This window comes from Chlamydotis macqueenii, chromosome 26, assembly GCF_036417535.1.
Source record: "Chlamydotis macqueenii isolate bChlMac1 chromosome 26, bChlMac1.mat, whole genome shotgun sequence".
Lineage (NCBI taxonomy): Eukaryota > Metazoa > Chordata > Aves > Otidiformes > Otididae > Chlamydotis > Chlamydotis macqueenii.
Genome location: NC_141581.1, coordinates 3,158,615 through 3,181,974, shown reverse-complemented (window position 1 = coordinate 3,181,974; position 23,360 = coordinate 3,158,615). Strand labels below are relative to the sequence as shown.

The 23,360-nt window shown below is 65.4% G+C and overlaps 3 protein-coding genes across 10 annotated transcripts; all 3 read left to right on the top strand.

Moving 5' to 3' along the window:
• The first annotated feature begins 999 nt into the window (after positions 1-999).
• KCNN1 (potassium calcium-activated channel subfamily N member 1) lies at positions 1,000-12,675 on the top strand. 8 transcript variants are annotated; one of them, XM_086767638.1, is made up of 11 exons: positions 6,335-6,443; positions 7,157-7,204; positions 7,695-8,126; positions 8,203-8,298; positions 8,401-8,819; positions 10,891-11,032; positions 11,132-11,242; positions 11,344-11,446; positions 11,542-11,633; positions 12,125-12,194; positions 12,297-12,481. In XM_086767638.1, exons 1-11 carry the CDS (start codon positions 6,372-6,374, stop codon positions 12,341-12,343), a joined length of 1,632 nt encoding a protein of 543 aa, XP_086623764.1. In that variant the 5' UTR covers positions 6,335-6,371; the 3' UTR covers positions 12,344-12,481. The 8 variants fall into 8 exon arrangements, with proteins under 8 accessions (XP_086623758.1, XP_086623762.1, XP_086623757.1 ...); XM_086767632.1 differs by lacking the exon at positions 11,542-11,633 and adding an exon at positions 1,000-1,252 and having other exon boundaries at positions 6,327-6,443; positions 10,891-11,242; positions 11,344-11,471; positions 12,297-12,675; XM_086767631.1 differs by lacking the exon at positions 11,542-11,633 and adding an exon at positions 1,746-1,950 and having other exon boundaries at positions 6,327-6,443; positions 10,891-11,242; positions 11,344-11,471; positions 12,297-12,675.
• An 815-nt stretch (positions 12,676-13,490) lies between these two features.
• OCEL1 (occludin/ELL domain containing 1) lies at positions 13,491-15,779 on the top strand. The gene is made up of 5 exons (XM_086767611.1): positions 13,491-14,069; positions 14,355-14,518; positions 14,608-14,779; positions 15,143-15,190; positions 15,310-15,779. Exons 1-5 carry the CDS (start codon positions 13,983-13,985, stop codon positions 15,436-15,438), a joined length of 600 nt encoding a protein of 199 aa, XP_086623737.1. The 5' UTR covers positions 13,491-13,982; the 3' UTR covers positions 15,439-15,779.
• OCLN (occludin) lies at positions 15,435-22,671 on the top strand. Its single transcript, XM_086767610.1, has 10 exons — positions 15,435-15,541; positions 16,106-16,204; positions 16,912-16,957; positions 17,304-18,014; positions 19,035-19,193; positions 21,305-21,468; positions 21,568-21,750; positions 21,834-22,005; positions 22,215-22,256; positions 22,414-22,671. The coding sequence occupies exons 4-10, from the start codon at positions 17,334-17,336 to the stop codon at positions 22,513-22,515; spliced, it is 1,503 nt and encodes a 500-aa protein (XP_086623736.1). The 5' UTR covers positions 15,435-15,541; positions 16,106-16,204; positions 16,912-16,957; positions 17,304-17,333; the 3' UTR covers positions 22,516-22,671.
• Positions 22,672-23,360: the final 689 nt, after the last annotated feature.

Here is a 23,360-nt window from a genome sequence, read left to right as displayed (position 1 = left end):
CCCCCGCACAAAGCCAGGCGTGCAAGGCCTCGCGCGACGCGCGCTCGCCGCCGTGTGTTCCCCACCTTGCACACCACGCCAGGCACGCGCTGCGTGCACGCGCTCTGTCACACTGCAACCTCTGGAGCCACGCGGGTGCACGCGCACCGCCTTGCACGCGTCCTTGTGCGCGCGCGCGCACAGCCCTGCGCCTCCCGCAGCCCCTTTGCACGCTCCTTGTGTGCACCCCTCGTGCACGTCCCCCCCCGTGCACACCTCCGCCGTGCTTTGTTCGATCCACAACCACAGCACCCGTGCAAAGGCCTGCTGTGCGCGCTCGCACACCCTCCCTGGTGCAGGGTGCTTGCACACGCGCGTGTCCCGCTGCCACCCGCAGCTCCCTGGCGTGACAAAGGGAGCAGGGAGGGGAGGCTGTGGGCAGGTGGGCAGCACCTATGCCCCCCCCGCCCCCCCCCGAGATACCCCCACACTGCTTCCTGCCCACACACCCGCTCCGTTGAGCACGGGTGCGACGCACACCGAATCCGCAGTCTTGCTCAGGGGTGCCACCCCAACACCCCTGCCCCCAGGGCCTGGGGGAGGTCCCAGTTCCCCACCGGTGGCAATCGCACCCCCCGGGAGCCACACAGCAGCAGGGTGCAATGCTGAGGGCTGGGTGCCCGCAGTCCCTGTGCCACCCTGGGTGCTGGGTCCCGCTCACGCGCTCATGCCTGGGCCCAACAGCGGGGCTGCTTTTGGCGCAACTGGGGGCCACTGAGGGCACCGCGACCCGGGTCACAGCCACTGCCACGGGTGGGCTGCTGCTGGGCACCTGGGAAGGAGAAACGCAGCGTGGCGTGGGTGCTCAGGGTGGGCCCACATCCCCGCAGATGTTGCAATTAAAACAGGGGAGCCGGCAAGCAGCTAAATTTAGCTGCAGACAATAGCGGTGGCCAGGGAGGAACCGCGAGCGGGTGCGCGCAGCTGTGTGTGTGAGCAGAATAGCAACGCCGCCGCATCGCCGCCCCCGGCAGCCCCGTGGCCTCTGCCTACGCGCTGGGGAAACCAAGGCACGGAGCGGCAGCGTGGGGCCAGGCGGGACCGTGGGGCCGGAGCCGAGGCACCCGGCCACCCCCAGCCCCCAACTCGTCTGGCTTTACTGGCCGAACCTCCCAGCAACCCGGGCTCAGCGCCGCGCCAGCACGTGCCGACGCCGGGCCATGGTCACCAGTGGCAGTGCTCGAAGGGAGTGGAGGCCAGGGTCTACCTTCAGGTGGGTGCACCGGGGTGGGGGGGTGGTTGAGGTGGACTGGGGAATCCCCCCAGCTACTGGGGACTCCCCTAGTTCCTGAAATTCCCCAGCTCCCAGGGACTCCCCAGCTTGTGGGGATCCCTCAGTTCCTGGGGACCACCCGGCTTGTGGGGATCCCCCAGTGCAGCGGGGACGGAGGGGGGCAGCAAGGGGACCTCCCAGGGGCGGTACGGCTCTTTAGGAAGGGGCCACTATGGGGGGCTGCCCCGAGGGCACCCTGGGGGTCCGGCTCAGGGGGTCCTGCTCCCACTCCCTGCCACTGCACACCTTGCAGCCCCCAGCAGGGGGGGAGCCTGGAGGGGCCGAACTGGAGCAGTGGGGTGCGGGAGGCAGCCCACAGCGGTGACAATGAGGACAAGATGGGAGTGACTCTGCCTGGCTAAAAATATCCTCACCCCCGCCCCGTCCTCTGCCAGCACCAAGGCCTCAAGGTCACTGCCTGCCGTGGGGTGGGGGGGCACGGGGGCGTGAGGTGGGGAAGCCCCTGGCCCCCACTGCACCGCGACTTCCACACGTGCCCCGGCACGGCCACTGTTGTCACCGCTGCTCCGCTGTGCAGACAGCTGCCAGCAGCCGTGGCCCCCACACCCCGGCCCATGCCCCCACCTCCCCCCAGGCGACCCGGTTCTTCCCAACGCTCCCTGTAGCACCTGCGGCAGGTGAGTGGGTGCGGCGGCAGCAGCGGTGGGGACCCTGGGGACAGCTTCCACCAGCTGTGGCTGGGTGCCTGGGTGGGGGGACACCAGGGATGCCTTGCCCGCAGTGGATCGGCTGCTCCGGGCAATCCCCAGCTGCCAGAGTCGGGGGACCGCGGGGGATCTCCGTGCTCAGGGATGGTGTGGCCACGGGGACTGAAGCTGTGAAAGGAAGTGTGGCCGAGTGGGTTGAGGGGCTGGGAGCACTCAGTGCTCCCCACAGCGGGGTCTGACTGCCGGTACAGCCCTGGCGGGACGTGGCCCCGGAACGGCTCTGGCCAGGGAAAGCAGCCCCGCTCTGTGCCCAGCTCAGCACCCACCAAAACCAGGGAGACCCCGTACCACGAACAGCTTTGGTTGATCTGGCTGTGCTGCTGGGAGCCAGCCATGCTGGGCCAGGGTGGCGAGTGAGGCACCGGGGCCAGCAGGACGTCGGGCTGTGGGCGATGCCGGGGGCCATGCGTGGTGTTTGCCAGTGCGAGGTCCGGAGCGGGTGCTCAGGGCTGCCGGCAGGTTCTAGCACCGTGCGGCACTTGTGTCGTCAATGTGCTGGGGAGTGCCCAGGGTGCTGCGGTGCAGCTGTTGAGGCTGCGGGTGCACAGCGTGGCCCCCCCCCCGCCCCCTGACCTTCCTTGTGACCTTGAGCTGCCCCTGCAGACCCTGTGCGGGGCTGGGGACTGCGGTGGCTGCAGGGACCACTGCCTGCCGTGTGGGAACGGGGCTCTTCAAACGTGCTTGTGGGGTTTGGGGGAAGCCCCCCTCCCCAAAGGGCTCATGGCGGTCCCACAGGCAGCTGGGACTCCCACATCCCCCCGGCCTGCCCCGGCAGAGGGTCCATCGCGACCCGCCGAGGGCAGCCAGGCAGAGCGGCTTTGTCCTTCTGCTGAGCCAAGCTGCATGGGGGAGGTGGCGGGTGAACCCGGCATGGCGGCTTTGTCTGGGGACAGTGGCGCAGCGGTGGCAGAGGGGGGATGGGGAGCCCAGACCCCGCCTCTGGATCCCGCAGGACCCCCCACCCCAGCCCTGGGCACCCGCTCGGCCTCACACAGGTAGGGCATCCCTGGCCACGTGTCCCCCCCCGAGGTGGGAGGGCTAGGGATGGGGTCCTCCTTGGACTAGGGGTGCCTGGAGGGGCCCAGCTGCCTCCACCAGCCGTGGGGACACTGGTGCCCCCCCCCCCACCGACTGCTGTCCCGCTGGGGCCTGAACCAGCCCCAGGGCATCTCAGGGAGGGTTTTACTGGGGGAAACCCCAGGACAAACCGGGGATTCCCCTGTGTTGTGGTGGGGCCGGGGAGGTTTGGGTGTCTCCGCGCATCCCTGCGCCTGTGCCAGCCCATGTGCCTCCTCCTGCGCCATGGGACCTGTGGACACCCCACAGCCCCACAGGCGGAAATGGACCAGATCCTGCGTGGGGCAAATCACCCTGGTGTCCAGCTCTGCCCCTTTGCATTGACCTCGACATCCTGGGGCTGCTGTGGGGCACCTGGAGGAGGAGGACCTGGCCACTGGCGTCACTGGGGGGTCCCACGGTGGCCAGATTTGGCTGAGCTATCCTGGTGCTCTTGGGAAGCCCAGTGGCCTCGTGCCGACACCTTTGCCGGCCCCAGGGAGCTCGGGCGGTCCCGTGCCCTCCCCCAAACCACACTCAGTCCCCCTGCCCCTGGCGGCAGCACACCCGGCTGTCCAGCCCCGCGTCAGTGGGTGGGCAGCGGCGTTTGGGGGGGCCAGGTGCTCTTGCCAGCACCGACAGATGCTCTCCAGCCTGGGACATATGGCCAGGGCTTGGCGGCAGCGGGAGCTGTGGCCACGTGAGGAACCGGGGCCACTGCGGGGGATTTGGGGTGATGGGGGGGGCTGCAAGGGGTCTGATGCACTTTGTGCACCCTGCAAGCCCCTGCCTTGGCCCTGGCCCTGGGTGGGGGCATGGCGCAGGTCCTGCTGCGTCCCCAGCACCCTGTCCCCTGCATGACAGTGGGGGGGAGGGCGGGGGGGGGGGTGTCCCCGCTTCCCCGGCCCCTTCCCCTCAGTATGGCAGCAGGACTGCTGGCATGGGGCCCGTGGACACAGCCCACGTGACTACTGCTGCTCCCCCAAATTTCTGCCCCACCCTGCCTGGGATCACAATTTCCAGGCACGAATTAGCGAGCGGGTAATAAATAAATCACCAGCTGGGAGCCTTTCACCTGCCCACCTCTATTTTTAGCTGAACCCTCCTCTGCAGTTGCTCCTGGGCAGCATCGCTGCTCTGGGGCATGGGCGAGCAGGCGTCCCACTGGCACCCTACACCCCCCACCCCCGCCTCCCTCGGCACCAGGGGCTGCTGCAGCCCAGCCCTGTGAGGTTAAACAGTGTCCTGCCCACCCATGTCCCTGCTTTGGGGAGGGGCAAGGGGGTGCTGCCCCAGCTGCGGTCCCCCTCGGGACCCCCTCGCTCGCTCCCAATCGTCCCCATCCTTCCCCAGACAAGGGTCCTTTGCTAGCCAGCTCCTCTTCAAAGCCCGTGACATCCTGTGCCCACCCCCAGGGACCCCTGCACCCCACCAGGGGAATGAGGCCTCGTCCTGGCCCCGAGCATTGCTGCGGGGGCGATGGGAGCACCGAGACACATGGGCTTGCAGCAGTAGGCATCCTGCTGCTGCACCACCGCCAACCTCCCGGCGCAGGAGCTGCCGAGAGTGGGGATGCTCAGGGGCCTTGCTCAAGGACACACTGCCACTGTCACCTGCAGTCCCCCGGGCAGGAGGACCCGCCGTGTCCCCCTCCTCGTTGTGGGGCTGGAGGGGACCACGCTCAGCATCCCTGCCTGAGCATCCCTGGGGACGCAGCCACCGGCCAGAGCATCCTTATAGGGATAGGGGACGGGGACCCCCTCATAGGGATGGGGACCCCTCAGGACTTCGGGGTCTTAATCAACCCGCTGGGAGCCAAATCCATCTGGAATCGTCCCTATCTATCTCCTGATGGGGGGAAGATTTAATAAGGCCCATTTAGGTTGCCATCAATAGAAGCTATTAGTGAAATGACCGTGGTTAATAAAATATTTACTGTCATCCGTCTGGGAAGGCTCTGAGGGCAGCTTCACTCACCCTGCTCAAGGTGCCAAAAAGTTTGCCAGGCCACGGGATGAGTGCTCGACCCCGGCACAGTTCCGGCATTTCTGGCACCTCCGTGGCAAAATGGGGCCTGGGGCAGGCAGACCTGGGAAACTGCTTCCCTTCCGTGGACTTTTTTTTCTCCCCAGCCCCAGTATTAAAAAGAAATCGGAGCCCATTTTCCTGCAATAAATTTGGCAGAATGGAGAGAAAACCGATCTGGCTCTGGAGGGGCGCCAGCCACCCCAGATGCGCACTGGGGAGCAGCTGAGCACTGGAGCCCTTTGCTCCCGTAGGTAACGGAAAAAGTGTCATCCCTGGCTCTGGTGCATCCCTCGGGGCGCGGGGAAGGGAGTCCCAAAGCCCTGCCATCCCTCCGCTTCCGATGGGGGGGATGCTGCTGGCAGCGGCCTCTTCCCGCATGACCCCCACAGTGGGAGGGATGCGGGCGCAGTGGCAGCGGTTGCAACAGGGGGTATGGGTGGTAGTGGTTTGGGATTTTAGCTGGGACGGGCTGCAGCAGGATTTAGGTGCTTGGAGGTGTGAAATGCAGGGAACTGCCCCTCTCCCACCCCGGAGGTACAGCCCTGCTGCAGGGCTGGGGAGAGGCTATGGGGACCCCCCAGCTCCCCACTGCAAGGAGCCCTGCAACCAGGACGGTGCTGTTGGCACTGTGGGCTTCGTGCGGCGATTTCAGGGCCCTTTGTGCAATGAGGCTGTTGGTGCCGGGGGTCCAAGCTGGAGGTTTGTGCTGGGGGGGGGGGTCTGTACTGGGGGGGGTCCATGCTGGCTGCACTGAGGCCGTTTGTGTCGTCCAACACGGCCGTTCATGCAACAGAGCTCTTGGTGCTGGGGGCTGGTCTGTGCTGGGGGTCCATGCGGGCTGCCCTGGGGGCTGTTCCTGCAGTGGGGGGGTCTGTGCTGGCTGCCGTGCAAGGGGCCTGCTCGTGCCGGGGGCTTCGCCGGCTCTGCAGGGCTACGGGTGCAGCAGGGCCGGGGGAGCCACTCGAATGTTCGTCTGCCCCATCACAGCCCAGGCCTGGCCCCGCAGGGGATGGGTCCAGGGCTGGGGGCTCTGCCCGTAAACCCCACTGTCCCCCCCTGGCCCTTCCCCTTACCCCACGGCCTGGTGACAAACCCACAGCCCAAAAACACGGCCCTGCATTCCCCGGGTGGCTCTGGGGGGGTCCCCGGCACCGCAGCTGAGGGGGTTTGAGGACCCTGCTAACACCACGTCTCCTCGCCAGGCGTGGAGGGAAGCCCATGGCACCCGGCCCCCCGGACCCCCCCCCATGCCAAGCCCCTATCCCGCAACCCCTAACGCCCCGAGAATCCCCCCGGCCAGCACCGGGGAGCCTGAGCAGGTAGGAAGGTGCGGGGTGCGGAGATGGGCTAAGCTGAGGTTCCAGCTGTGGTGCCGGGGGGTGCTCATAGGGGTGCTCATAGGGGTGCCAGGGGGCTGTGTTGGGGTGCTGGGAGGGATGCACTGGGGGTCCTGGGGGGGGGAGTGTTGGAGTGCTTGGAGGGTGCTGGGGGCTGTGTTAGGGTGCTGGGGGGAGTGCGCCGGGGGTGATGGGAGGCGATGGACTGCGGGGGCGTGGGAAGGATGGAGGGGGTGCACTGCGTGTCCTGAGTGGGGGGTGCATGGGGGATGATGGGTTTTGGGGTGCAGGAGATTGGTGCAGTGAGAATGGAGGGTGGGGAGGCGCTGGGGGTGTCGTTGAGGGCTGGCTGAAGGGTGCGCGCAGAGGGGTGGTGGCAGGGCTGAGTGGGGGGGGGTCCGAAGGGGTGCATGGGGGGGGCGGGGTTGGGGGTGCATGGCGAGGGCTTGGCGGAGGGGTGCGGGCTACGCGGGGCAGTGGAAGCCCGGGGTGTCTGTGGCGTGGGGGGCCAGCAGAGGGGTCTGGGGGCCCTGGGGGGCGTGGTCAGCGCAGGAGGGCGGGGAGGTAGGCGGGGCGAGGCTGTCGTCACAGCGGGAGTGCACGGCCTGTGCCAATCAGACGCCTCTCCTCGCCCCACGCCCCGCCCCCCCCCCCGCCCTCCGGTCCCGCCGCCGCGCGCCCCCGGGACCGAACAGGGCTGCAGCAGCGGCGGTGGCACGGCACCGGCCACGGCCCGGCGGCAGGTAGCGGGCACGGGGCACGGGGCACGGGGCACGGGGCACGGGCACGGGCCGGGGCCGGGGCCGGGGCCGAGCCGAGCCGAACCGAACCGAACCGAACCGAACCGAACCGAACCGAACCCCCGGGCGAACTGGACACTAGGAGCCCCGGGCACGGCGGGGACGCGCAGCTGGAACTCGATACCAGAGCCGTGCTGGGGCCGCGGGCAGGGGCCAGCACCGGGAGCACCGTGGGGCCGGACCCCTCCTCCTGCCCCTACTCCCCTCACCCCACCCGAGGGGGCTGCGGAGGGGTTGACACCGGGCCCCGGGCGGGCAGAGGCACATCCCCCATGGGCAGGACACGACCCTCACGGATAGGACACGTCCCGGTGCCGTCGAGGGCGCACATGGGCACCACGTGTCCCGTCAGGTGTCGAGCAGTGCTGCGTAGGGCGAGGATGCCTCCCTTCCCCCAGGAACCCCGCACCCTACGCCGTGCCCTCTCCCACAGGTTGCCCCCACACTGCTGAGCCATGCGGGATTGCCCGGCCCCCTCCCCGCCAGAGCCATGAGTGGCTGCCGGTACAATGGGGGGGTGACGCAGACCCGGGGTCCCCTGAGCAGCTCCCGAACCCGGCACCCACTGGAGAGGGACACCCGGCCACTACAACCCCACCGACCCCCCGGCTTCGAGGTGGTGGTCTCAGGCCCAGATGAGTCTGGGGGTCTGGATCTCAGCTCGGCAGCAGCCCCGGGTCAGGATGCGGCCGAGGAGGGGCGGCAAGGATCCCGGAGGAACCAGAACATCGGGTACAAGCTGGGGCACCGGCGAGCCCTCTTCGAAAAGCGGAAACGCCTCAGCGATTATGCCCTCATCTTCGGGATGTTCGGCATCGTGGTGATGGTCACGGAGACGGAGCTGTCCTGGGGGGTTTACACCAAGGTGGGGGTTGTGCTGGGTGGGTGGGGGTCCAGGGGCAGAGGTCCGGCCAGGCTCACGCTGCCTGCACCCCTGACAGGAGTCGTCATATTCATTCGCACTGAAATGCCTTATCAGCCTCTCGACTGTCATCCTCCTGGGGCTCATCGTCATGTACCACGCCAGGGAGATCCAGGTGAGCAGCACCCGCCCGTGGGTGCTTGCCGGGGGCTGTGCCATGCCAAGGGTCCCGCAACCCCCACCCGTCCACCCCCCCGTTCTCTTCCCCCTCCTGCAGCTCTTCATGGTGGATAACGGTGCCGACGACTGGCGCATTGCCATGACCTACGAGCGCATCTTCTTCATCGCCCTGGAGCTGATCGTCTGCGCCATCCACCCCATCCCTGGCCAGTACCTCTTCACTTGGACAGCGCGCTTGGCTTTCACCTACGCCGCCTCGGTGGCTGATGCCGACGTGGACATCATCCTCTCCATCCCCATGTTCCTGCGGCTCTACCTGATCGGGCGCGTCATGCTGCTGCACAGCAAGCTTTTCACCGACGCGTCCTCCCGCAGCATCGGCGCCCTCAACAAAATCAACTTCAACACCCGCTTTGTCATGAAGACCCTCATGACCATCTGTCCCGGCACCGTCCTCCTGGTCTTCAGCATCTCCTCCTGGATCATTGCCGCCTGGACGGTCCGTGTCTGCGAGAGGTATGGGGCGAGGGGCGGGGGTGCACTCCCCGGTGGGGCTCTTGTTGGGGGACATGGGGTTGGGGTGCAGCTGAGGATGTGCGGTGCAAACCCCGAGGGAGGGCTGGGGGGAGAGAATAGCCTCCCTGTGGGGACCCTCTTGCCTGGGGTGATGGCCACGATGGTTTTGCCATCGCTGTGCCGCATCCTTCGGTGCCGGCTGAGGTTCCAAGCCAGCTCCCCAGGCTGCTCCCGCACCTCTCCCAAGCCCCTCCGTGCCCCACTGGGACACAGATGGACCCCCACCCCACCCCGCTGACCAGGAGTTCTGGGGGGTCTCACAGAGGGGACCAAGCTCTCGCATAGGATGTTGCCTGTGCTCCTCAGCTGCACCCGCCAGGATGCCAGGGCGGGAGTGCTGGGGTCCCCACATGCATACTCACCCCTCCTTGGCCGCTCCCTCTGAGGATGCGCATTAACTGCTCTTGTTTTCCCTCCCTGACTGCTCTGCTGCTCGCAGGGACAAACTGTGAGTCACCCCAGGGCCCGACAGCGCGTCCTGCACGGGACGTCCTCCTCCCCAACCCCAGGCTTGCGCTACCCAGAATTTAGGATTAGCTGCAGCCGGCGGGTGGGGGGGGGTCAAGGCTGGGAGGCCAGGGTTGGGGGCAAAGAAGCCATGAACATGGAAAGGGGCCGGAGCCCTTTTCCACTTGGAACCTCAGCAGCTGCTTTCGGTGCCTCCTGGCTGGGGATCCCATTGCAGCACGTGGTGGGGGGCCGGAGTGTGAGTCCCTCTGCCCCAGCTCTCGGGGTGCTCTCGAAGGGGTGGGCTTGCCGCAGGAATTGCTGTGGGTCCTGGGGCAGCCCCAGAGGGAGAAACCCTGGTGAAGAGCGGAGCTGAGCCGGAGCAGGTGGGAAGGAGCTGCTGTATCCTTCTTGTTTCTGACCAGAGGCTTCGGGCTTTCGCTCGGCTCCGGTGGTGGCCATTGCTCGCCGTTTCCCCTCCATACCATGCACGGTTTGGGTATGTTGAAGGAGTCCCGGGTGCTCCGCAAGAGGACGAGGGGAGCGGGGAGCACACCGCTGTCCCAGGGAACATTGATATGTGGTGATGTCCTCGGGCTGCCCACCCCAGTGTGCAGGTCCCCCCCAGCTGCGTGGTGCCCCCACAGCATCGCCGTGCCGCATCCCTTGGTGCCGGCTGAGGTTCCAAGCCCAAACCGTGTGGCTGTGGCCTGGGGCGGGGCTGGGTGGAGGGACGCAGCAATCCTAAATTCCTCGCCACACGCTTGAGTCCACCCCGGCTGGCTCCCATCTCTTCCCTTTTCTCACTCCCGGCCCCCATTTTTTCCTAGCTCCCTGCATGCCCCTGTCCCCGCTGCCCAGCTTGGCTGCACTCAGCGCCCAGCCCCACTGCTCCATGTCCTCCCGGCCGGACTCATCCCGGCGAACGATGGGGGCCGTGTCTGGGGGTCCCTTAGGGAGGGGTTGGGGGGCACAGCCATCTGCATTCGTGGTGTTGGCGCTGGCCATGAAATCTCAAAGCACAGTGTCCCCCGTTGTTCTCCAGTGACACCCACAGTGGCCTCAGGGCCCTTCTGGCCTTGCTGGGTTGGGGTGCAGCTCATGGGGCGAGGGGTGCTCCGCTCTGGCCGGGCCTATGCAGCCGTCCTTGTCCCCTCGGTGGGGATGTCTGGCAGTGACACCCATGTCCTGTGCTTTGAGATCTCTGGGGGAGCTTCAAGAGGACAGAGGTTGCTGCCAGCCGTGTGTGTGTGACACCTGTCACCTTGTTGTCCTTGTCCAGCAGCACCCCCCCGAGCCAGCCCTGCTCCCAGGGGGTCACAGCCACCCCCATGGCTTTCCTCCTCCCCAGTGCCTGTGGCTGGAGTGGCCATGCCTGGTGTCCCCAAAGTGTCCCCAGGCTATCCCGAGCTTCTTTGTGGTCCTGCGTGCCAGTGGCGCGGCTAGGAGCTTGGGGGATTCTCCTGGCTGCGGCTGCCGGACGAGAAAGCAGCTAAAAACCGTGTGGCGAAGTTGGCTGGACCGGAAGCGCGTGGTGACAGTGGCTGCGCTTGGCCCCGAGCAGGTACCACGACAAGCAGGAGGTGACCAGCAACTTCTTGGGGGCCATGTGGCTGATCTCCATCACCTTCCTCTCTATCGGCTACGGGGACATGGTGCCGCATACCTACTGCGGGAAGGGCGTGTGTCTGCTCACCGGCATCATGGTGAGCGCGGCGGGGGAAAGGGACATGGGCAGGGTCGAGCGGCGGTCCTGTGCCTCCCGCTCCTGCTGCCACCCTCACCGCTGGGCTCTCTGCCCGCAGGGTGCCGGCTGCACTGCTCTGGTTGTCGCCGTTGTTGCCAGAAAGCTAGAGCTGACCAAAGCGGAGAAACACGTGCACAACTTCATGATGGATACGCAGCTAACGAAGCGGGTAAGACCCCCGACCCCTGGTGCAGTTCCCACTCTCTGGCCCCACCATGGCATCGCTGGACCTGCTGTCCCCAATCCTCACCCCCTTTTCTTTCCTCCAAGGTGAAAAATGCTGCTGCCAACGTACTCAGGGAAACTTGGCTCATCTACAAACACACCAAGCTGGTGAAGAAGATCGACCATGCCAAAGTTCGGAAACACCAGCGTAAGTTCCTCCAAGCCATCCATCAGTAAGTGCCAAACCTTTACCTGCTTCCTACAAGGAGTTTTTTGTTTGTTTTTTTTTTTTTCCCCCCCTAGTCATCAGGCGCTTCCTCCCCTTCCGTGCCCCTATGTCAGGTGCCAGGTTGTCCTGTGTCCCCAACCCCGCTGTGGGGACATTTTCCCGGCAGGCAAGGACCCCGATGATGCTGGGGTGACCCCAGGGCAGGGGTACCCAATTTTTGAGGCTTGATGTGACCGCGTCTGCTGTCCGGCTTTGCCCGCATCGGGGAGCGGGGGGGGGAGCCGCGAGCCCCCTGGATGCCTCCTGCTTTTGGGGAGGGAGGAACTGAAGGGTGGAGGGGTTCCGTGCTGTGGCTGCTGTTGTCTCGCTGCGCCCTTCGTGGTGGTATTAAACCTGCTGTTGTGTTTTGTCTCTGTTCCGCCCCATCCCTGCAGAGCTCAGAAGTAAGTTGCCCCGCGGAGCCCCCTCCCCATGTGCATGTGCTCATGGCTGACAAAATGGGGCGGGGAGGGGGGACCCACAGCAGCACAGGGGTCAAGGACGGAGGGGCAGAGGCTGTGCTGGTGGGGTGGGGGGAGGCTGCTGCATGCCGAGGTGCTGGGGGCAGCTGCCTGGGAGTGTCACTGGCCTTGACCCTGCCCCGCTGCCTCTCCGCAGGTTGAGGAGCGTGAAGATGGAGCAGCGGAAGCTGAACGACCAGGCCAACACGCTGGTGGACCTGGCGAAGGTGAGCAATGGTAGGGTGGGATCCGGGGGAACCCCGCTGCGGGGGCTCCCAGTGCTGAGACCACACCCCATGTCTCCACCCCCCCGCCCCAATTCCCCTCAGACCCAGAACATCATGTGCGACATGGTCTCGGAGCTGCAGGAGCGTAACGAGGACCTGGAGAAGCGGCTGGGAGCCCTGGAGAGCAAAATGGAGGCACTGGGGCTGAGCTTGCTGGCGTTGCCGGGCTTGGTCAGCCAAACCCTGGGGCAGCAGCAGCGCGAGCTCCTGGGGAGCTGGACCCCCCGGCTCTGCTCCACCACAGCCCCTTGTACCCCTACCCGAGCCCCCAGGTCCCCTTCCACTGCTCCCCCCAGCTCCTCGGACAGCGGGTGACGGGGGGTGGGGGGCTGGGACCCCTCTTATGTCTGGCCATCGTGTGGCTGATTTTTCAGTAGCTTTGTTCTGTAAAGCCCTGTATAAATTTCCTGCGTTCACTGTGCTGGCATGAGGCTGGAACGCCTCCCCCCCACCCCCATCCCTGCCGTGCCTCCCCCCCACATTGGGCAGGGGGTGAGCCCCGGCCTCCAGAAGGGCTTTTGGGGAGGGGGATGCAGCAGCCACTACAGCTGGGGGGAAGTTTGGAGAAGCCCTTGGGGTGGAAGAGCAGGGAGAGGGGGGGGAAACCAGGAGCCCTGAGTGATGGGCGGGGAGGGGGTCTGGCGGCTGCTGCCCTGGAGACAGGGTGGGGGGGACGCCTGGTGTCTTGCCTGGAGGGCGTGGGGGTGAGGCGGGGCAGGCAGACCCCCATGGTGAGAGCAGAGCTGAGCCCCAGGGGTTGAGGATTTTGGGGGGGGGCAGGGGGAGGCTCTGTTCCTGGCTCTACCACAAAGTGACCTTGGCAAAGTCACGTCACCTCTCTGTGCCTCGGTTTCCCCCATCTGTAAAATGGTGGGGGGTGGGGGGGGCACAGTAGTACCGACCATTGTGAAGCGCTGGGAGATTCCTGGGTGCAATATTCAGCGCAGCCCTCTGCTAGCAGGGTGGGCAAGGACCCTCTGCTGGGACCCCCCTGTGGCCCCTCACCCCTGGGGGCCGCTCCTGCTCCCCAGCTGGGGTCCTTGGTGGGGGGGGTGCCTGGGGGGGGCTGAGCCGCACATTAAAGGAGGCTGAACTGGATGTGTTGCTCTCTGCTCGTGGCAGTGGGACCCCTGCCCAGTGGGAGGGTTGGGATGGGGTCCGGGGGCAGGTTTGGGTAGGGGGGAAGCTCACCCAAAACCGGGGCATGGTGCTGGGTCCTTGCGGGGCAGAATGTAGGAGGCTGAGGGGGACAAGGTGGGGCAGGGGCCGGGTCCTGCCCACGCCAGGCATTGTGCAGCGCGTCAGAGCGGTGTGGCGCTGTTAATATTTAACTGTGGGTGCCTGCCACGGGCAGTGGCCAAGGGATGTTGCGGTGAGCCCCGGCCTCGCGTCCTACCATGAGACGGGCAGGTAATGGCGGGGCCTGGGGGCCAGGGCTGTCCTGGGGGAGCTGGCATGAGGGAAGGACACGGAGCCCACGGGTCACACAGTGGGGCTGGGTCTGCTTGACATGAGCCACCGGGTCCCTGTGTCAGTGGCCGTGTCTAAATCTGACGGGGAGCGAAGGCTGCGAGTGTGCCCCATGGGGAAACAGAGGCACGCGGAGAGGGCTGGTTGCACTGCGCCCCATGGCAGCTCGCCGCCGCCTTTGCTCCCATCCTTGCTCATCCTGAGGCTTCTCCTCCAGCAGGGCTCAGCCTGGAGGCGGGGAAGCAGAGCAGCTGCCAGATGCACCTGGGGGACCCCCGTCACCCCGAAGCTGCTGGGAGCCGATGGCCGAGCCTGCCCATCCCGCTGCAGAGCCAGGGCTGCTGGGTACGGAGCCAGGCACAGGGGTGCTGCCCCCCCCCCCCCAGCCCGTGCTGGAGGCGTTGGGCCCCTACTTCGCTTCTGTGAAGTCCCAACCGGGGCTACTGGGGGGGCTGAGGGCTGTGCCACGGCCCCCTCCTTGCTGGGGCGCAGGCAGCCACTCTCATCTTCCTCTTCCTCACGGCTCTGTTCTGCCTGGCTGGCAGCCTCCTGTCCTGGGGACAACCCCGGGCAGTTTCCCCCCCCACCATGGGCCCGTGCAACCGCATGCCCTTCCCTTGTGTCCTGAAGGCTCCACCAGCCCGAGCCAGGCGCGTCATCTTCGAGGACGAGGTGATGCCGGCAAGGAGACCCCTGAGGAGGGTCCCCCCCGCTGAGAAGGGGGAGAAGCTGGGGGCTGGGTCTGTTCCCCCCGGGCTGGCATCCCGGCCAGGCACTGTTGCGGATTACGTGGTGTAAGTGACTGCCACGGGAATGACCATGGGACGGGGTGTCCCAGGGATCTGCCACACCCAACGGAGAGGGTGGCCTTGTGACACTGCAGAAAATACCCAGCCATCCGGAGCCCCCAGCAGCGGGAGGGCTACAAGGGGGTCTTCCAGGACCAGCTGGCAGAGTACGTGGAGCTGCTCGGGGAGGTCCGCACTGCACGGCGGAGGCTCGGGGTGTTGGACACAGCCATGGGCCAGCTGACCCGGCAGGCCACGAGCAGGACGGTGGGTCCCTCAGCAGGCGCTGGCTGCGAGCACCTTATGTCTTGCTAGCGGCATTGGGTGCGATGAGTGGGCCTGTTTCTGCAGGGAATGGGGCTGCAATGGGTTGGAGGGGGGATTGGAGGGGATGTGCAGACCCCCAGGCTCTGATGGCTGAGAGGTACCCGTCAGCTGCTGGAAAATCAGTGAGCAACGGCATTTCTCAGCTACGCCCCAGGCAAGGTTTTCACCTTGCAGCGCTGCTGCAAGGCTGGCTGCCCCTGAGCTCCCCAGCTCGTTAGCTCTGGCTGCCTTGTTAGGGCTGTGCTTGGGGCAGGGGACTCCGGGGGGGTCCAAGGCTCCAGGACATGTCTTTCTACCCCATAGGATGGGAGCAGGGCAGCCCATGCCTGGTGCGAGTACATGAAGAAAAGGGTGAGCAGGAGAAGGGCTCAGGAGTCCACGGCCTCCTTGCGGTCCCTCTCCCCACCCCCAGTGTTTGGGGGGGTCCCCAGGGCAGGGACCCTCCTGGCTGAGAGCAGTCCGGCCAGCAGGATTTGGCCTTCCTGGAGAAGCAGCGGCGCTGCGAATACCTGAAGAAGAAGCTGACGCACATCAAGGCGCGGATCCAGGAGTACGACTGTGACGCCCACGATGGCTGTACCAGCACCCTCTGCTCCTGAGCCTGCGCACCCGGCCGCCACCGCCGCCGTGGGACCATGACCCCCCCGGGTCGTGGTGGGGGGGGACACCCACGGTGCTGGGGAGGGGGTGACGATGCCACAGGTATGCACCTGCTGCCCACCCAGCTGCTGTGCCCACCTGGGGACAGAGAGCAAACCCGTGGGGTCCTCGGGATGCTGGGGGCTGGGGGTCTTTTGGGTCCCCCCGGGTGCTGGGTGGATGCTGCCTGTCCCCGCATGGGTGATGCCTGTCCCTGTGTGGGTGCCAGACCGTGAAGGGTGCAGGTGCAAGAAGAGCCCAGAACTTTGTTTAATAAAACACGGTGATGTTTTCTGGAGAAGTGGGGGGGTCTTAATGCGCGTCCTGGGGTGGGGGGCCACCCACACATCCCACCCAAGCACTCGTGGGACGGGAAAACAACGGAGGAGGGCGGGGGGCGCAGAGCAGAGACCCCACCCCGAAGTCCTTGAGGGACCCCAGCTGAGGTGCCCCCCGCCCGCCAAGCTCCGGGCTCTCTCATATTTCACCCCCACCAGTTTAAGCGGGACGGAGTCGCCCCAGGGAAGGAGGTGGCACCGGCGCCCCCCTCCCCGCCCTATCCCACCTCTCCCGGAGGCGGAAGCTGGGGCCGAGCCCGCTCCAGCCGCGACCGGCTGCCATTTTAAGGTGAAGGAGGAGGCGGGGGTGCGGACAGGTGAGCGGATCTGTGCCGGACGGGACCCCCGAGCACCGGCACCGCCACCGGGAGGGGCAAGCAAACTACCGGTACGTGGGGGAGGGCCGCACCGGGGGGGTCCCCGCCACGCGTGTGGGGGGGGGGCGGTTCGACCGTCACCGCCGCCCCACCGGCCCTGAGCTCCCAAGCGATACTAGGGTCCCCCCTTCACCACTGTCCCCACTGGGGTCCTCACCGCCCCCCCCCCCCCCCAGCGGGGAGCCCCTGGTCCTATGTCCTCCCCAACGGGTCGCCGCGCTCCGGTTGCGGCTCCGGGAGCCTGACACCCCCCCCCCCGCCCCTCCTCAGCCCCGCTCGGGGAGGGGCTCTCCGGTGGGATGGGGAGGGATTCAGACCGTAATCCCGGGGGTTCACCTGCCCGGGATCGGTGGGTTTGGGGATTTACGGGGAGATCGGGACCCCCTGAGGCTTGGGCACCCCGGGGGGGGTGCTGCCCCGGACCCCCGTGGGCATCTCCGGGACCCCAGACCCCCGATGCCCACCCTTGCTGCAGATCAAGGGGTGCCAGCCCAACCCCCCCAGGGGCCTGATCCTGGCACCGCCCGCAGCGAGCAGCCGGGTTGGGTTTCCCACGAGGGTTTGGGTTTCCCCCATGGTGCTCCCCACTGCAGGCCAGAGGGGTCTCTGGGCTGAGGGGGTCTCCACATCAACTTTTAGAAAATACCGGATTTTTGAAAAATGATTGGTGGTGTTGCTAATGTGCCCTGTATTATTACTTTTTTTTTTATTAATCCAGCCAAATCTGCTCACAGAGAAACCCTCGGGGTTAGCGCTAACCTTGGGTAAGAAGTTTTCTGTTTTAATTAGAATTTAAACAATCCGATTAATTCAGATGGTGTCTGGTGTCCACGGTCAGGTGGGCTGGGGGGGGCTGGGGCCAGCGTGGCAGGGTCTCGTGCGTGGGGCTGTACTGGGGCGTGACCTGGCGGCGTTTGCTGGGAGAAGCTCGGTGAGTCACTTCTTCTCCCCGTGCCTCGGTTTCCCTGTGAGTGACTCTGGTGGCATTGAGCATGGGCGGGCGGTTGTTGACGGTGCCCGGAGACCAAAGTTCCCGGCCAGGCCGGGCAGAGACATAGAAACTCGGCAGTGCCGCCTTGTTTCCAACGGCTCCATCTGTCTCCCCGCTAGGCTCTCTGTCCTCTGGATCCCACCGCCTCCATGTTCAGCAAGAAGTCCTATGACGGCCCCCCCATGGGCTACGGCTCGCCCGCGGGCGATTACGGCTATGACTATGGCACCCGCTCACCCCCGCCGGGCTCCTACTACATCGAGGACGTGCCGCAACACTTCTACAAGTGGACCTCGCCGCCCGGTGTGGTGAGGATTCTGGAGGCTGTGGTCATCCTGCTCTGCATCGCCATCTTTGCCTGTGTGGCCTCCACCCTGGCCTGGGAGTACGGCTATGGCTTCGGGGGGGCTTACGGCAACGGGCTGGGGGGCTTCTATGGCTCCGGCTACTATGGCAGTGGGTTGAACTACGGCTACGGTTATGGGAGTTACTATGGCGGGGTCACCAACCCACGGGCAGCCAACGGCTTCATGATCGCTATGGCCGTGCTCTGCTTCCTGGCCCAGCTGGGGCTCTTTGTCGCCAGCATCAGCAAATCCAGTGGCTCCCGCTCCCGTCGCTTCTACCTGGTGGTCATCGTGGTCTGCGCCTTGCTGGCCTTCGTCATGCTCATCGCCTCCATTGTCTACGTCGTGGGGGTCAACCCCCAGGCGCAGATGACCGGCAGCTACTACTACAACCCCTTGCTGACCATGTGCAGCCAGATGTACGGCAGCAGCACCTACCTGAACCAGTACCTCTACCACTACTGCACTGTGGACCCCCAGGAGGTGAGGGTGCACCCCAGCTCTGGCCAGACCCCCCCCCGCCCCAGCTTTGAGCCAAACTGGCAGCGCGGGCCCCTCACTCCACTTCAAAGGCGATGCCAAGCAAGGGTGGCACCGGACGGAGAAGGTCAGCGACCGCACGTCCTGCCCATTTTCCCCTCTGTCTTTCGTGGTTTTGGTGGTACCAGTTGCTGTTTCGTGGCTGCCAGTGCTGGATCACAGCCTGGCTGTTTCCCAGAAGGAACTGGGGCCAGCTGACTGCCTGCGAGTTTCGGGGAGGGGATGGGAGGCCGTCATCCCAGTGCGGACCCAGTATCTGGTACTTTGGTCTCCCCGGCTGTAAAAGTGTTTGAACAAGGTTGGGGCAGGGGCAGGCTGCGCGTGCCAGGATGGGTGCAGGGTAAAGGGTGCCGGCTCCCCCCCGAGCACCCGCGATGCTGCCAGCCTGGCTCACGGGAGCCCAACAAGGTTAGTGGGACAGCCAGGGCCTTCAGAACAAAGTCTGGCCACCCCAGTTTCAGCTGGGGCCGGCAGGGATGCTGCATGGGGCTGGGGCTGGTGCTGCCGGTTCCCATCCGGCCAGGCTGGCTGTGCTGCATTCCTGCGCAACGCCTGCTCGATGCAAAGGCCAAGCGTGGCCTAATCTGTCCTCACCCGGCCTCCATTTCAGCACAGCTGCAGGAATCCGGCTCCCGGAAAACCACCCGGGCACGCACCTGGCTGCATAGTGCGGGAGCCGCCAGTGGGCTCAGGGTGCTGCACAGAGGGTGCCAGCTCACTGCCGCTCCCCGAGCCCCAAAATGGTTCCGTCCCTGTGGGAAAATCAAACCCCTCCCATTGCTTGAGCTGGCCCCAAACGCTCTTGAACCCCTGATAGGCTCCATCCTGGCTCATGTGTGCCCCTCTGCCCCTGCGTGGTGGGAGTCCAATGTCGGGGCGTAAGGGGAACAACCCCCCTGGATGGGGTCTCTGCAGCCCCGTGGGACCCCCAACCCTGAGAGCCCCCTCCCTCCACCCCTCCAGGCCGTGGCAATCGTCTGTGGGTTCCTCATCGTTATCCTGCTCTGCCTCATCTGCTTCTTCGCCCACAAGACGCGGAGCAAGATCTGGAAGTACGGGAAACCAAACATCTACTGGGACAAGGTGCCGGTGACCCAGGAGGGTCCCAACGTGGAGGAGTGGGTGAGTCCGAGCGTGGGCTTGGGGTGCCGGGTGGGTGCCCGGGGCGGGGTGGGAAGGGGCATCTCCCACCGCCTCCCCCCGAGCATCCTCCCTGCTTGCCCTTTATCAGCGGGGCTGGATGCTCCAGGGCGAGCGCAGGGGGCTTCGTGGGAACCCCAGGGTCCTTCCTGGCACCAGGGCTGTGCCGAACCCAGCCAGGGCTTGGTGCCAAGATCCTCTTTCTGCTGCCCTGGTCCAGGTGTGTTTGCGCACCACAGCAGGCAGCTCCCGGGGTGCGGCGTTATCACTACTGGTGCAGCGCTGTGCCTGACTCCCTCCCGGTCACTTTGTTTAGGCACTGTAGCTTTTGCCAGCCAGTACCATGCCCCAGCACCCGCGAGGCTTTGCACAGGGTGCTGAGCTGGGCGAACTGGTCTCAGACTCCCTGAAAGACAAACAGGGTGGGATCGGATGGGGTGGGCACCAGGAGGGCTGAAGCTGCAGGTCCTCTCCCCTTTGCTTGCCCCGTGCTCGGCAACACCCGCCGTGAGACATTGCCCATCGATGCCATTTAATTTCCATCTTGGCAATGATTAACTCAGCTCCGTGGGGGCTGCGCCACCCCGCTGTGGCACGGAGAGCTGAGGGCTTTGCCGTAACCGAACTGGCACCGTTCGGGCTTCGAACAAGCCCGGTGCTGACCAGGGCTGTGACACCAGGTCATGTCTCCCCTGGATTGAGGGGTGCCCTGCAGCCTGGGCCCCAGGAAGATGGCAGGACGTGCCCCTCCTGCCCTTCGCTCAGAGATGCCTGAGCCAACGTCTCTGCAAGAGCCAGTGCCTGGGGAGGGGTGTGGGAATCCTGCAGCATCCCACGAGAAGGAGCTTTTGCAGTCCACCCCGGGGTGCTGCCCAGGCGCCCCCGGGAGCTGGGATGGTGGGCAGGGGCCCCATCCCTGTGTGACTGGGGCAGCCCAGGGCTTCTCCAGAACAGGCCTCTGCACTGGAATGTTCGTCATGTTTGGCCCAGACTTTCAGTGCCGAGCACAACAGTTGCTCTCAAGCCCTGGAAAGCCCGGCTCCGCTCCGTGCCTGTGTCCCCATGCCTCGTTCTGTGTGTTGCTCCAATATTTATTTTTCATTTAGCAGAAATACCTTTGTTCTGGTTTATTTATTTTCGTTAGAAGTCCTTCCCTTGTAAAGCATTTCCTGGCCCACTGGGGGCTGGGCTGGCTGGGGGTCCAGGACTGGGGCTCCCCCTCACCCTCACCTACCCCTTGAGGGGGGTCCCGGCTCCAGCCACCGCCTGGGAGTCGCCCACAGTTGATGCATCTCCACTCAGTGGAAATGCAGTGGTGGGGAGGTACCAGGGTGTGAAACCCTCTTGGGACATCTCGTTCCCAGTTTATAGCTGGGACCGAGATAAAACGGGGTGACCTTTGAGCAGACGTGAGCTGTGCCCTCCATCCTGGCACGGGACAGGGATGTAACTGTCCCTGCACCAGCCCCCTCACCTGGCAGCCCCCAATTAACCGTATCTTCATTAGCTGGGGGGAAAGCACCGGAGGAATTGACTTGGCCGGCCGGAACTTGCAGCTGCTGTCCCCAGGGCCGCCATCCTGGGCAGGGCCCAGCTTCCGGCACAAACAACCCACAAAGGCCGGGAAGGAAGTGGGAGGGAGGGACAGACGTACGCCCCACGTCCTTCGGGAGCCCTGACCTTGCTGGGGTGAGGGTCTGGGGAGGGGGGGATGGTGGACAGGGCGAGCATGTAGCCTCCTCCCTCTCATCCATCTTGTCTCCGAGTGAGACCCCACGGGTGACGTTGCCCTCTGTGCCACTGGGGTCTGTGGGTCCTTCTCCAGAGTGCGTCCTGCAGCCTCGCCCCTTCCCCAAACCGCCCGTGGGGGCTCCCCCATCCCTGGCACCTCCCCCTCTCCTCTCTGTAGCCGTATGGGATGTCGGCCAGGGCTCATCCCCATCCCTGTCGGGACCACAGGCAGGACTGCAGCTGCTGCTTCAGTGTGTCTCCCACCCCATGGGATGGAGACCAGTGTCCCTGGGGCCACGGTCCAGGGTGAGTGAGCATCCCCGCCATCGCGGTGTGCGGCTGAGAGCCTCTCCCTGCCCCAGGTGAAGAACGTGGCAAACGGAGCCAGCATGCAGGATGAGACGGCCACGCTCGCCTACTCGGAGAAGCCAACGAGCCCCATCGCTGCGCCACCCTACAGCCCACCCTCCTACAGCTACCCACCCCAGGATGAGTACTACCCCTCCGGGACCTACGGCGGCCGGGAGTGAGTGGCCAGGCAGGGGGGTGGAAAGGCTGGAGGGGTCCCGGGACACCCGTCCCCCTCCCTGCACTGAGCTGGCTGATGTCCCCCTGTCCCTCATAGTGACCAGCCGGACCGAGTGGTCAGCCCAGCAGAGGAGAAGATGAGGGAGCAGCCCACCAAGCACCCTGCCCGCCGCGGCCGCCGCCGGCGGCGCAACCCCGAGCTGGACGAGTCGCAGTATGAGACCGACTACACCACGGCCGTGGAGTCTGGTGACGAGCGGGACCAGGACCAGTGGGCCAGGTGAGGGGGGGGACACCCCTGGCAGCCTCAACCTTGCCCCCAGAGCCCCCTCTCCAGGGCCTGACCCTGCCCCTCTCCTGCAGCCTCTACCCTCCCATCGCCTCGGACAGCACCCGCCAGAAGTACAAGCAGGAGTTCGACACTGACCTGAAGCGCTACAAGCAGCTCTGTGCCGAGATGGACTGCGTCAATGACCGCCTCAACCAGCTCAGCAAGCAGCTCGACAGCATCTCTGAGGACAGTCCCCAGTACCAGGTCAGGGCTCTGTGGGGACTGTGGGGCTGCCGTGGAGGAGGCTGCGGGGCCGTGCGGACGCTGCAGGGCCGTGGGGATGCTGCGGGGCATGGGGGATGCTGTGGGATGCAAGTCGTTGCTCGTCCCCATGGGACACCCACCCCTGTGACCCCCTGGCTGTGGGGCTGGCCGCTCATGACCCCTCCTCCCCACCACCCATTCCCTCACAGGCCATCGCAGAGGAGTACAACAGGCTGAAGGACCTAAAGCGGGTGAGCGTGCGGCCGGTCTCTGTTTCCAGTTGCAGTGAGGCTGCGCTGGTGTGATGCACTGGGCGGGGGGGGGGAAGGGGGGGCACCTTGGAAATGCTGCCCCCTCCCCACAGCCCCCTCAGCTGAGGCCTGAGGCCACTCCTGTGCTGCCTTTCAGAGCCCCGACTACCAGACGAAGAAGCTGGAGACCAAAACCCTGCGCAACAAACTCTTCCACATCAAGAGGATGGTGAGCGACTACGACAAGGTGCGGGGGTAGCCTGTGTTCCGCCCACAGCCCCCCACCGCGGCAGGATGGGCACGAGGGGCTCCCCCACTCCCTGCCCCTCCTTCAAAGACTTTGGTGCATTTTGTACCTTTTGTTTGTATATATATATATATATATATGAAAAAAAAACCACCAACAAACAAACAAACAAACAAAAAAACCAAAACCAAAGCCAAGATTCAAAGCCACGCTGCTGTGACAGTGCCAGAGGCTGCAGGTCCCCTACCGCTGCTGTAAATAGGGTTGAGGGTCTGCAGCCCCCGGCCGACCCTGTGGGGTCCGGGCACTGAGATGTACTCTGGCCGGAGGAGAGCCCTGCACCCCCCCTGAGCCCCCGGCCCTGGGGCTGTGCTTTGCGGAGCAGCCCGGGGCAAGGTTGATCTTTTACACGGCACTGGCTGAAACTGTGTCATTTTTCATTTTTTTTTTTTTTTTTTTTAAAGTAAATAAACTGTATCTGTTGATTTTAAATCAGTGTTGATGGGAAAGAGGCCGCATGGATCCTGCCCTGAGTGGGGTGCATGGCTCCTGCACCCTCACCCCAGGGCAGAGTCCCCCCCACCCTCTCCCACCTCGAGCAACCCCCTCAGTGCTGCCCGGACCCCACACCAGCACCCCTGCACCCCCCGCAAGGCTCGTCCAGCCGCATCAGAATCCCAGCCCCACAAACACAGCATCCAACCCACTCCCAGCCCCTTCCTGATGGGGGGGAGCCCCCAAATACCCTCCATCCTGGGGGAACCCCAAAGCCCCTCACCTTGGGGGGGGGGGGGCAGGACCCCAAATCCCTACTTTGCTCCCTAAAGATGAGGCACAAACCTCTGCGCTGGCTCTTG